Here is a 14,666-nt window from a genome sequence, read left to right as displayed (position 1 = left end):
CAACACTGCCACCAACTGTGACCTATTGTCAACACTGTGTTACCAACTGTGACCTATTGTCAACACTGTGTTACCAACTGTGACCTATTGTCAACACTGTTACCAACTGTGGCCTATTGTCAACACTGTACTCTCAACTGTGGCCTATTGTCAACACTGTGTTACTGAATGTGACCTATTGTCAACACTGTTGCCAACTGTGACCTATTGTCAACACTGTGTCACTAACTGTGACCTATTGTCAATACTGTCACCAAGTGTGTCCTATTGTCAACACTGCCACCAACTGTGACCTACTGACAACTGTGTCACCAACTGTGACGTATTGTCAACAGTGTCACCAACTGTGACCTATTGTCAACACTGGGCCATCAACTGTGGCCTATTGCCAACACTAGGCCATCAACTGTGACCTATTGTCAACACTGTCACCAACTGTGATCTATTGTCAACACTGTATTACCAACCTGAGTAGGTTGAAGAGTCGTGCGGAGAGCTGACAGGTGAGGAGGTTGCCGTGGCTACAACACACAAACACACTCGCATGCTTCACAACAACAACAACAACAACAACAACTGAATCACATGTGACGTCAAAAGCACAATATACATGTAACTAATATACAAAATAATAAGAAAAACAACTTAACAATTGACAATATTATTAAATTTTACGGACATATGAACATAAAATCTGGTGTGCATACTGTGTAAATCTGCACAGTGAATTGAAGTGTGAAGTGTGCACACCAGTTTCATGTCTGTAACTCCATAAATGTAAAAATATATTGAAGTGCTAGAAATAAAATAATCAATAATAATAACTTCACATGCTGCTTACTTAAACAATAAAACACAAACAACTGGAGACAACAATGTGAAACCAGCAACTATTGACATTGCGCAGTGGACCAATGGAAGATGAGACCCACCCGCCCAATCTGTTATCACTTATTGGGCCATTGGTAGGCATGGTGGAATTAGGGAGGTGGGCCTTATGAAAACATAAAAGCAAAGGTTTTTCCTTTCTTAACCATCAAATGCCACAGAGTGACTTCAGACATAAATATATTAATACAAACGACAAAGTGTAGAGCAAAAGAACTGAAGTATGTTGAAAAGACTTAAAATCACACGTGTAAAGATGCATATCACCATATGACAACATATTACGAAGAACAGCTTAAAATGTTCCACACATCACTTCTGTTCATGAAATGTACATGCACATAGAACACATACTCCTGACTAATATGATGTTTTGAAAAGAAACTAAAATTTAACATGAAATATCAAACCACAGAGTTTTCAACCTTCCTCAATTCGTCTTGATATATTTGACATCAAAACACACTTGGTGATATTATTTACACATAAAAAAACTTACTGTCTGTTCGACCATCACTGAAGGCGGGAAACCCACGGGCTTTCTGAAAAAAAGCAGGCAGCTGTTAAGCACTGGTCTCCCAAATAGTGCAGCTGTTAAGCACTGGTTTCCCAAATAGAGCAGCTGTTAAGCACTGGTTTCCCAAATAGTGCAGCTGTTAAGCACTGGTTTCCCAAACAGAGCAGCTGTTAAACACTGGTTTCCCAAATAGTGCAGCTGTTAAGCACTGGTTTGATAAACGTCTTAAATCACTCCAGAATTTATTTTATGACTGAAACTTTCACCATGGGACAAAGGACATACAAGAAACACAAATATAGTTGTGGCTGTATGGTACATAGCCGACTGATAACTAAAGCTACATTCACTCCCTCACTCAAACACCCAAATGCATGAGGAATTCGTACATGTGTGACCCTGAACATTAACATTCTTCCAGCTATAACACAGTGCCTTTAAGGACTTAAACCTGGACTTGAACCGGGGCCAGACAAACCAGTGATTAACGGCATGAGCAAAAGTTCAAGCAACCGACTTTGTAACCACCCAATACATGGTCTGGCTTTACTCTGAACTTTATGTGTAGAGACACATGGAGCAGTTTGTTCAGAGACATATAGAACATTAACCCCAATATGCCTAATTTTTTTTAAATGTTCGTAAAGACAGTTATCACATTTGTGGCCTGCCAAGAGGTGGGAGTTTACCTCCTTCTGCCTCTCCCGTCGACGGATCCGGATCCTCTGTTTCAACTCCTGGATCTCCTCGTCCGACTCTTCCTCGATGTCGGAATCTTTCCTGGCAGGGGATATCACGTGGTTCCATTTCATCTGCTCTATCGCTGCTATCAAAGCCTCAGAGATACTGAAATGGGCATTTTCCTGAAAGAAAATATTCATTTAAAACTAGTTTTAGGACAAGGCAAAATAGTTAATGCAACAAAATAGTCTTTATACACTTAGATTACCAGTGCAAAGGTGGTCAAGCTGGGTGGCTTCATCGTTAAAAAAATATATAATAATACTAATGGCCATTTTTAAAGCACCTGTTTCCATACACTTGTGCATGCTCAAAGCACTAACACATTATTACCCCAGATAACACAAGCGGGTTATAGTCACATTACTCATCCCACCGGGTACCCATTTTCTGCTGGGTGAAGAGAGGCAATTTGCAACAAACTCGCTTGGCTAAGGTGAGACCACATGTATGGCATGTGCTTCGTTGTGGGGCAGGACTGAAGTCCTAGAAACTCTCAGGAGTCCAGCTGCCAAGCACAGTTACTCATCCAAGGAATCTCTGCGCCAAACCTTGCTCAACTTCAACTGATTTATGACCTGAGCTCTATGCACAGAACCACACATTGCAACATCCCTTTTCAAATGTTTTTACATTTGTATTCATTTGTATTTATAAGTTCCTAATTTAACTTTAAATTAATTATGATGATACAAACCATTCTTTCAGCCTCTGCAAATATTTATAAATATTCTGCAAAATTGTAAAACAAGACAAAATATTGGTTTGGAGAAGTGCTAAATCTAATTTGTGTCCATTGATTAACAGCATTTGAGAGCTATAATTCTGATCCAGTTCTCACTCTTTTCATTTTACCTTAAAATGGAACTGAAATACGCTCACAGAAAAGAAGGAAAGATATTATTTTTGTTTTTTTTTGTCAGAGCGAGCTACAGACTCTAAAGTCTAAAGGCTGCCACACTTACCTTGTCCAGGTTAGCACAGGTATGGAAGTCCTGAGAGGAGAGGTAACTCATAAGAGACTGTCCCTGAGCTGGGGGGGTGGAGACGGCCGTCAAACCTGCTGCTGGACCCCGACGCTGAAACACCAAGAAGATAGGGGATGCATTACCATGTGACCAGCCATCCTATACCACCACAATCTGTACACAGCCAGTACCCATAGCATGTGGTTTTCGTTTAATGCATCATTCAGCAATATTAAAGCTATGGTGTATAAACATAAAATTATGGACCAGACAATCCAGCCATGTCTTCAGCACTGATCTATACTTTTACACACGACAACCAAGTCAGTGAGGATGATCACCCTGGTCCATTAGTTGCCTCTTACAACAAGCATGGTTACTAAAGACAAGACCCGTGAAGATCCGGGTTAGAATTGATCTTCAGCAACCCATGCTTGTCATAAGAGACGACTTACGGGATCGGGTGGTCAGGATGGCTGACTTGGTTGACACATGTCATCGCTTCCCAACTACGTACATCAATGCTCAAAACTTCAATCACTGGATTGTCTGGACCAGTCTCCATTGTTTTCTGACTACCATCATATTGCTGGACAATTTTAGGCTTTAGGCAACAAACAAACAAAACAAAATAAAGCAAAACCGAGGACTGATTCTGATTCCACATCTTTACAGGGTTTCACAGGTAGTAGTGAGATTCAGTCAGATGTTGAGAGCAGTACATCAGAATGTAGGTTATCTTTGCTCATAATGATGACTTTATAGGAAAAAGTACAAACTATTTTTCTCACATATACACATTTCATCTGATATTATTATTTAGGAATAATAACAGTATTCTTCCATTATCTTCTCATTTCTATCTGTGAATATGTTACACAGAAGTTCAGAAGATTGTATTATTCCTTTAAATATTAAGCACACCTAAATAACAATTAGAAATCTAAGTAGAAATCTAAGTCTTGTTAGTTTGTTTAGAAGTGTTGACAGAAGAAATGTTTGATAGTAACATGTTAATGACATTGAATCTTCATTCCATAGATGAGATCACAGATGGAGACAGTTGGATGTTAGTAGTTCTAACAGACATACATTAGTACAGTTCCGGTTCATCAACATGCAAAGCAGCCAGCTCTATGTTATAGGTCTGCTGTAAACCCTCACAGTATATACCAAGAATGATGATAACTCGATGTATTTGTAAATATAAATAGTCATTGATGAATAATCAGCGGAAACAATATGACAAGTGACTGGATATGGATTTACGTTACTTTTAGCAATATTCCAGCAATATTCCAGCAATATCACAGCGGGGGCACCAGAAATGGGCTTCACACATTGTACCGATGTGGGGAATCGAACCCGAGTTTAAGCAATAACTCATACTGCAGAACACCTATGTTCGATATCCACATGGACATAATATGTGAAGCACATTTCTGGTGAACCTCACAGTGATATTACTGGAAGTGGAACATTGCTAAAGGCTGCATAAAATCATTCTCACTTATTATGAATACAAGCTCATCTCCAAACACAAACAATTTTCAGATAATTTGCAGCTAAAGCCAAATCATCAGTGCATGACCTTAGAATGCCCAGTGTTACAAAATGCATTATTAACAGACGTCATCAGTTTTTTAACTGTTGGATACCAGAACTGTATCATCCACAATTAGTGTAACAAAGTACCATCATCAACTCCAGATTAACATATTGAACAACTAAAGGTGACATTTACCAGCTGTCAACAGTCTTTGTTCAACAGCACCATAATCACCATTATCCTCTTGTTAAAGAAAATGGTTGCAGAAAGTGCCCTCAAATACTAGATGCATACATTAAAATTCCATGATGTGAATCACTCATTACTTACCAGGAAAGCATTTGAATATGACTGAATATATTCCTCTCAAACATGCAGACATATCAAAACAGCCAATCATTTCATGGATGTTCACAGTGGGTGTTGATAAGACTACATGTGGAATACAGGTGTATCTAGTGATACAACCACCAAACTAGGTATAATTATATAGCTAATACACTAAAACACAACTAGGGTAAATCACACATCACTGGATACAGATGTGAATAGTTAACTGAATTTAGGTATACAGTATTAGATTCAACACTGAGGTGACAGGCCCCAAACATGAGTATTCATCCTTTCCACCACGTGTGACAGTGTCCTGACAACAGCTGCTCTGCGGGGACTGTCGGAGTTGTGGAGATTAGAATTACACGACCATTATCAGCATGTTTATCACATTCAGGTGCAAGAAACATTCCTAATGTCCTCGTGTTAACCAGTTGCTTATTTTGACATTTACACAGGAAGATATTTCTTTGTCTTTTGAGATCTGAGGTCATGCAATTTGAGTCTGACTTTAAGCAGTTACAAGTTGATGAATCATGTTTAAATTGTGAAGTTGAAATTGTTCTATTACAACAAGTGTGCTATCAATCAGGTGTGGCACAGACTATATACAAAGTTAAGTAAACACACCTGCTTCTCAGGGGTGGAAATAACCCATTGCCCGATGCCCGAGTCCAGTGTTTTTTCTGTCGGGCAAACAAATTTGTATATCACACTGTACCGGTGTCCAGTTGATATTCCAATGTTAATTATGTTGTTTATTTAAAAATCAACAAGAAAACGGCAGGTATAGTGGAAAAATGATCAGGGCAAGTGATTTTACATGTGCCACTGTACCGGAGTACACTAGCAATTTTATAGTTATTTCCACCCCTGCTTCTGCTCCTGGACATGCTGCACAAATGTGCAGGGGTCACGCCAGAAGTTGTTGTTTCACCTATTTCATGTAAATAATGAAGTCTGGACCAATCCAGTGATTGAGTGAGTGAGTTGGTTTTTATGCCGCTTTTAGCATTATTCTATCAATATCATGGCGGGGGACATCAGGAATGGGCTTCACACTTTGTACCCATGTAGGGAATTGAACCTGGACATTCAGTGTGAGGAGCAGGCACTACTATGCTACCCACCGCCCCTCCAGTGATTTACACTATATGCTATGATCCATCCTGCTGGACTACGATGTAGGGCTGCGCAATATAACCGGTTTACCAGTATTTACCGGTTCAGACATAAAAACGATACTCATTGCGATACGCTGATTGAAAACCAGTATTTTGACTTGCATTCGGAAAACTTCGTAACACTCGGAAATCTTCGGATATTTCCTTGTTTCATTTGTGCCAAATACTATTTACATTTTTATTTTGTCATGATTCAAAGTTTTTATTAAAGCTTAATCAAGCATAGTGATTTTGTTGTGTTCATGCTTTATAAATCAAGCATTAACTCTATTATAAGTAGTTTTTTGTTTAAAAATACTTCTTGCAATATATTGCAATACATATCGCAATACATGCTTTCGCATCGCAATATATCGCAATATGAAAATTCTCTGCAATACCCACCCCTATTACGATGATAGAATCCACCAAGTCACTGCAACTGACCACCAAATCCACAAACTACTGATGACAGAACAAGAACCTGCTACTGCTTGCTAATTTTAACAAAAATCCCCAAGAGGATTAATATTTTTATATTTTGTCATGGGAAGATTCAGTCCCTAAATATTGCTTAACATAGATTGGGAGAGTCAGAACTGACTGCCATGTCATACACAATATTGCTGACTTTTCCTATAAATATCCTTCACTCACTTCCCGTAGACCAGAACCTGAGTCGAGACAAGGTCTGTTCAGTCCATTACGCTTACCAATAGTCCCCATAGCAACACTAGGACTGACTAAGATATTATTCATAGGAATGGTGACAGGACAGTAGACTCAAAAGCATTTGGCACAGACTGTTCCCATACTTTGGGTATCCTGGGTAAGGTTTGATCTTCAGTACCCTACAATACCCCACAGTAAACCCTTGCTACACACAGCTCACTTGGTCAGGTTCTATATCATTGTTTCCTAAAGCTTCTAGTTTCTGTCTGTAAGATCAGGAGTTGATGTTTGTACCATGACAAACCTCCAGCTTCACAGACAGAATATCTCTATATGGGCTGGTGGTCATACAGCTGTTTGCATGATGACTTAACTGTTCTGGTACAACTTCAGCTTCGATCAATATGGCAGGTGTCCAATATTCGACAGATACAGTTTACATACAGCAACATGGCTGATGACTCAGGTGTGTGTCACTCAGTCAGACTCTACATACAGCAACATCTAGAGGTCATTTATCATTTGACCGAGTGAGTGAGTTCGGTTAATACCTCTTTGGCCAGTATTTTCGATGAATTTGAGTGTCAGCCTACTTTAGACATTTCAAACTGATGCAGATGAGGCTTACTACATCTGGAAAACCACTCACATGTGCTGACAAACAAGGTGTTGTACGGTAAATCTGGAAGTGTTGCATCCTCGCCTTTCCATCACTGGATTACTTTGGCATCAGTTTTATACAGATTTTTAGAGCCTCCGACATTTACCACATGTGAACTCAACAGTGATAGTTCATATAACAACACTAAAATCAATAACAAACAAGTGTTTGCCACTGATATGGCAATGTCCCCCGCCGCTAAAGAATGGAATATCTATATTTACTACTTTTTATTTTTTGGTCACAAACAAGATGCCTGAAATGACTGGTGTCTGCATAATCACCCAATGTAGGCTGTCAACATACTTGAAAACATTGGGTGCAATGTTTTATGAGATATCGCGTCTAAAATGCGGTCAAAGTGTCGTGGTGACCTTGAAGATAAGGTCCAGGTCACCCAAATAAACTGGTGCCTGTGTAATACCCCAATGAATGCTGTCACTAAATTTGAAGACATTGGGTACAACAGTCCAGGAGATATCGCGTTAGCAAGAGTTAAAAGTGTGCAAAGTGTCGTGGTGACAAAGTGTCGATAAGGTTGAAGATAACCCAAATAAACTGGTGTCTGCATAATCCCCAAATGTAGGCTGTCACCAAATCTGAAGAGTTAAAAGTGTGCATGTCGGGTACCTTGAACAGTTCATGGTGTCTGCATAATCCCCAATGTAGGCTGTCACCAAATCTGAAGACATTGGGTACAACAGTTCATGACGTGTCGCGTTAAGAAGAGTCTAAAAAGTGTTCAAAGTGTCATGGTGACCTTGAAGATAAGATCAAGGTCACCCAAATAAACTGTCGTCTGCGTAATCCCCTAATGTAGGCGGTCACCAAATTTGAAGATATTGGATACTACAGTGCATGAGATATCACGTTAACAACAGTTTGAAAAGTGGTCAAAGTGTCGTGGTGTCCTTGAAAATAAGGTCAAGGTCACCCAAATCAACTGGTGTCTGCGTAATGCCCTAATGCAGGCTGTCACCAAATTTCAAGACATTCGGTACAACAGTTCATGTGATATCGTGCTAACAAGAGTTTGAAAAGTTGTCAAAGTGCTGTGGTGACCTTGAAAATAAGGTCAAGGTCACCCAAATCGACTGGCGTCTGGGTAATCCCCCAATGTAGGCTGTCACCAAATTTGAAGACATTGGGTACAACAGTTCATGAGATATCGCGTTAACAAGAATTGGGACGTACGTTCAGACGTACAGACGCCGCTGAATACATAGTCCCCCGTTCTGCATTGAGGCGGGGGACAAAAGTACTAACATGTTCTGACACGTAGGCACAAAAGTTTGATATTGATGGCTGTTATTGAACTCATAAGACAGAAACAGTTTTGTTTGTTAACAAGTCTACTGTAAGGATCAAAACACATATAAAGACATGGCAGTATGGCCTGTATAAACATGAACACTGCTGGGACAGCTGCTGGGAGACCCAACAGTACCTCGATTTGAAATTGAAAGTCACGTTTTAAATAGCACATACGAAGACTACATTCTCAGGGTATTTTATAACACTTCCTTAAAAAACTCTTGTTTTCTCCGTGTAAAATCCACACATAACCCGCTCTGGATTATAACCCGCACTGCCACATAGCCCGCAGTTTTAGAGGGAAAAAGATGCGGGTAATAGTGCAGAAAATACGGTAGTCAAAACTTGAAAAAACCTGGTCACTGGGACAGTGCACTCAGTAAATCTGAGTGTGAGACACACACATGTTACACATTACACATAGGTGTGTGTGAGAGAGAGACATACTTGTGTGTAGTGTGGTGTGGGAGTAGGTGTGTGTGTCTCAATATGTGACATGCTTATGTGTAGTGTGTGTGTGTGTGTGTGTGTGTGTGTGTGTGTGAGAGAGACATGCTTGTGTGTGATGTGTCGATATGTGACATGCTTGTGTGTAGTGTGTGTGGGACATGTTTGTGTGTAACACGTGTCAATGTGTGACATCTTTCTGTAAAGTGTGTAGTGTGTGTGAGATGTTAGTGTGCAATGTGTGTCAATGTGTGACATGATTGTGGATAGTTTATGTGACATGTTTCTGAATAGCATGTGTCAATGTGTGACATGTTTGTGTATAGTGTGTGTGAAACATGTTTGTGTGCAATGTAAATCTATGTGTGACATGAGTATGTATAGTCTGTGACATGTTTGTGTTTAATATGTGTCAATGTATGACATGTTTGGGTATAGTGTGTGTAGTGTGAGAAACATGTTTGTGTGCAACATGTGTCAATGTGTGACATGTTTGAGTATAGTGTGTGTGAAACATGTTTGTGTGCAATGTAAATCTATGTGTGACATGAGTATGTATAGTCTGTGACATGTTTGTGTTTAATATGTGTCAATGTATGACATGTTTGGGTATAGTGTGTGTAGTGTGAGAAACATGTTTGTGTGCAACATGTGTCAATGTGTGACATGTTTGAGTATAGTGTGTGTGAAACATGTTTGTGTGCAATGTGTGTCTAAGTGTGACATGAGTATGTATAGTATGTGACATGTTTGTGTTTAATGTGTCAATGTGTGACATGTTTGTGTATAATGTGTGTAGTGTGTGAGAAACATGTTTGTGTGCAACATGTGTCAATGTGTGACATGTTGGTGTCAAACGTGTGTCAATGTGTGACATGTTTGTGCATGGTGTGTGTATAGTGTGTGAGACCTGTTTGTGTGTAACACATGTCAATGTGTGACATGTATGTGTATAGTTTAGTTTGTGAGACGTTTTTGTGCAATGTGTGTCAATGTGCGAAATGTGTGTCAATGTGTGAAATGTTTGTGTGTAGTGTGTGAGACATGTTTCTGAGTAACATGTCAATGTGTGACATACTTGTGTATGGTGTGTGTCAGACATGTTTGTGTGTAATGCATTTCAATGTGACATGATTGTGTGTAGTGTGTGAGACATGCTTTTGTGTAATGTGAGTCAATGTGTGACATACTTGTGTGTAGTGTGTGAGATGTTTGCTGTAATGCATGTCAATGTGTGACAAGTTTATGTATAGTGTGTGAGACCTGTATGTGTGTAACACATGTCAATGTGTGACATACTTGTGCATGGTGTGTCTGTTGCATGCTTGTGTCTAACATGTGTCAATGCGACCTGTTTGTGTGTAGTGTGAGACATACTTGTGTGTAATGCGTGTCAATGAGTGACATGATTGTGTAGTGTGTGTGACACGCTTGTATGTAATGTGTGTCGATGTGTGACATGTCTCTGTGGAATGTGTGTTTATGTGTGACATGTTTCTATGTAATGTGTATTCCCACGCATGTAAAGTGTGTCACTGTGTAAGACACATATGTATATTGTTTCCCTGCATGAGATGTGTGTAATGTGTGTAAATGTGTGAGATTTGTATGAAATTTACTAAGTGTGTAAAACACTTGCACTTGATATGTGTCCCTGTGTAAGATATATGGGAGATACTTGTGTCAAATGTGTGTACGTGTCCCTGTGTAAGATATATGGGAGATACTTGTGTCTAATGTGTGTACATGTGACCCTGTGTAAGATATATGGGAGATACTTGTGTCAAATGTGTGTAAGTGTCCCTGTGTAAGATATATGGGAGATTATTTGTGTCTAATGTGTGTACATATGTCCCTGTGTAAGATATATGGGAGATACTTGTGTCTAATGTGTGTACATGTGTGAGACACGTGTGTATTGTGAGGCCTTCAGCTGTGTCAATATAGTATGTAATAGTTAGTTATATGGCATTGTTTATCAGGCAGACACTGAACTGTCCATCTTGCATGCTTGGTTGTACACAACTTCATTCCTCTCATCATCAGTCAAAGAAACTGTTTACATTGGTGGGCATAATGATCAGACAAAGAGTGAGTGAGTGAGTGAGTGAGTGAGTGAGTGACGTTTTACACCGCTCTTGGCAATATTCAAGCATTATCATGGCTGGGGACACCAGAAATGAGCTTCACACATAGTACCCATGTGGGGAATTGAACCCGGGTCTTCAGCGTGGCGAGTGGACGCTTCAACCACTAGGCTACCCCACCACCCCGATTAAACAAAGAAAGAAGTGGTTAATTATAGTGTTAGTACTGTATATACCATAGCCAAAATGAGTATGATACTTGTCATAATTCAGACAAACATTAGCCACACTGTACTACCAGCCTAACTACTCATTACAGATAAGGATAGGCAGCACCTGCATCAGGTGTCAGGGAAACATGGTTGAAGAGGTTGTGACAGTTATCAGGTATTCTTTCAGAGTACCAAACCTAAATAGCTTTACCCATTACAAAATGTCTAATGTTTTTAAAAGATTCAGAAAACATTTAAATTAAATACTGTTTTTGTCAAAGTTCTATTCTATTAAACAGTTTCTTCCTCCTCAAAATGATCAAAATGATTTGTCTAATTCTTAGGAAAATTGTTTTAATGTTACTGTTTATTTTTCAGCCACCTCTTTAGCCGTTTGCAAGGTATTCAGACTACTACTTATGTCCCACAAAGACAAGGTGTTAACTGAAAACTTCAATACAGATTCCAGAAGCATTAGTTTCACACAAGCATAGCATTATAGTCTGGTAGCAGAAACCACCAGGTACAAGCAGGCCAACTTACTCTTCAACCTCCTCAATACATGAGGAAAAAGGTCTGAAATAAACAGTGAATGACACGTCAACTCCATTGGTTTCACAATCAGTGATAAAGTAGCATTCAGTGAAATGTGTCCGTGTTATACATCCAAGGTTAAATATTCAGGGCTTACCGAGGTCCAATTAGACAGGCAAACCACAAAGATCCCAATGAAAACTCCCCACCCAGGGATGGAAATAACCCATTGCCCGACGTCCGAGTCCAGTGTTTTTTCTGTCAGGTAAGCACATTTGTATATCACGCTGTACTGGTGTCCAGTTGACATTCCAATGTTAATTATGTTGTTTGTTTGAAAAAATCACCAAGAAAATCGGCCGGTAGAGCGAAAAAATGATCAGGGCAAGCGATTTTACATGTGCCACTGTACCGGAGTACACTAGCACTAACTAAAGTAATTTCCACCCCTGCCACCCTTTGTAACATATGTTATATTTGGGATTACATGTTCCAAGCACAAATTCTAGATCTTAAAGCCGTGGAAGCTGAGTGGGTTAGATTGTTAAGTTTGTGTGCTGGCAATGAGGTGCCTGACTCTGAGAGTGTGGGTTCGGACCTCGGATGGGACTCAACCCAACAAAAGTACTAGAATGTTTACTTAACTGAGAAAGTATAATCACAAATATAACATGTTACCTATGACAGTTTCTAAAGTGCATTGTGTATTCATCCTCACACCTTAATTAACAACACATGTGTACAAGGTGCAAAGGTGTACGATAATGTTGGCATCTCCATGCTTTGGTTTGGTTGCTGCTTACTTCGAGCTATATGCCAGCGGTCTGTAAATAATCAGCTCTTGATCAGACAATCCAGTAATCAACAGCATGAATATCAATCTGCACAATTGGGATGTGATGACACATGTCAAACAAGTCAGCAAGCCTGACCACCCAATCCTGTTAGTCGCCTCTTACAACAAGCATGGGTTCCTGAAGACCAATTCTAAGCTGGATCTTCACGGGTCCATCTGCATGAACTGTGGTCAATATTGCTGCTGTCCATATCCTTATGACCTTGAAATTAGGTGAAATGGGCTCAAATGTCGAGGATATTGCCTGATGAAGTGATGTTCATGTTGATGTGTGAGTGTGTGGGGCTACTTGACAGGCGTACCTCATCCACAATATTTAACAGACTTTGAGCCAAGCAGCTCTTCTTATTATTTTTTTCAGTGCTGAGTGTCAGTTAGGAAAACAGTCATTGTTATTTTTTTATAATCTTTCTGGCCAGATGATTGTACCAGTGACCTTCCACTCTCAAGGCAACTGTTCTGTTTAACACCTCACTCAGCAATATTCCAGCTGCACAGCTGAGGTCTGACAATCCAGTGATTGACATCATGAACATTGATCTGGACAGGTAGGCTATGACTTGCACAGAGATGCCAACCCTTGTTTAGCCCAATTAGTATTTTGGCAAAAAACTGATGCAATAATTAGTGCTTTTGGGCTAAAATTACTATTAACTTTCCCAAAGGGTTTTCATATCTAATAAAAAATATATAGATATTCTAAGAGCTTGTTATTAACAGTGTACTCGCCTAACTCAGTATTAAGTATCCACCTACAGCTTGATACTGAATAAAATGTGGCTGAAATTGATTGTGTATGGTATGTATGCTATTTGATAATTTAATTTAATGTATTTTATTAAAAGATCATATATTTTTACTGCTATCATACTAGCGTATGTTGTGTTGGGTTTTCTCGCAACAAATACGATAAAATGGTATGGGTTGGCATCTCTGCATGCATCAACCAATTCAGTAAGTCATGACTTCCCAACCCTGTTAGTCGCCTCTTAAGGTTGCTGAAGACCAATACTAACAAAGATATTGTGGGTTTTATTCCCCTCTGAGCCAAACAACTCACCATAACCTGTATACTGTGGTTTCTCTTGCTGAGGTAGAGCAGACGACAATGTAGATGGATCAACTAAAGTGGAATCTGATTGGCTGCCACTGTTGTCATTTGCAATAGCATTAGTAAACACCATTGGATGGTTATTAGTTCCATGTTTGATGCCACTCATATCTGACCTTGACCTTTTGTGACCTAGTTTGGATGAATCCTTTTTACTCCTCTTGTCATCATAGTTATTGGAAGTTGTTTTTCCACTTTTTGTGTGTCCACCTCTCCGGCTTGGAATGTAAATATCACTGAGTGTTTGGCTGTTGCCATTGACGACTGGTTTCACAATGTCATCACCATGTGATTTGCAACGCCGAGTCACGGTCTTCTCAAAGCCATCCATGGTATCGTACATCGGCAATGTTCTACTATCAAAGAACACAGGCGACATGAGTGATCCTCTGTTCATTGGGAAGTCAACATTTAACAGCGGATCGCTGTGTATTCTGTCATAAAAGCTGAATCCGGGTGTTGGGGGCGTTGAAGACAAGGGAGGTGACTCTGCGCCTGATTTCCTTAGCACAGAACGTAAAGCCTCTTTGGCCATTAACCTTGTATCATCAGGACTGGAACCTGGAAGAAACAGATCATTGCATCAAAATCTAGTACAAAATATACATGAAAC

General features: G+C 39.7%; 1 protein-coding gene across 1 annotated transcript in view; it reads right to left on the bottom strand.

Moving 5' to 3' along the window:
• Positions 1 to 14,666, bottom strand: part of LOC124262482 (run domain Beclin-1-interacting and cysteine-rich domain-containing protein-like) — a 72,278-nt gene that overhangs the window by 12,923 nt on the left and 44,689 nt on the right. Inside the window, exons 6-11 of the mRNA XM_046696988.1 lie at positions 14,003 to 14,614; positions 12,073 to 12,128; positions 3,112 to 3,225; positions 2,095 to 2,268; positions 1,388 to 1,430; positions 468 to 521 (exon numbers count right to left, since the gene is read on the bottom strand). Of these exons, the coding sequence (XP_046552944.1) occupies positions 468 to 521; positions 1,388 to 1,430; positions 2,095 to 2,268; positions 3,112 to 3,225; positions 12,073 to 12,128; positions 14,003 to 14,614 (1,053 nt within the window). The remainder of the gene's footprint in view (positions 1 to 467; positions 522 to 1,387; positions 1,431 to 2,094; positions 2,269 to 3,111; positions 3,226 to 12,072; positions 12,129 to 14,002; positions 14,615 to 14,666) is intronic.

Source organism: Haliotis rubra, unplaced genomic scaffold, assembly GCF_003918875.1.
Source record: "Haliotis rubra isolate DU_JTF1 unplaced genomic scaffold, ASM391887v1 Scf84, whole genome shotgun sequence".
Classification (NCBI taxonomy): domain Eukaryota; kingdom Metazoa; phylum Mollusca; class Gastropoda; order Lepetellida; family Haliotidae; genus Haliotis; species Haliotis rubra.
This window is presented reverse-complemented; position numbering and strand designations above follow the sequence as displayed.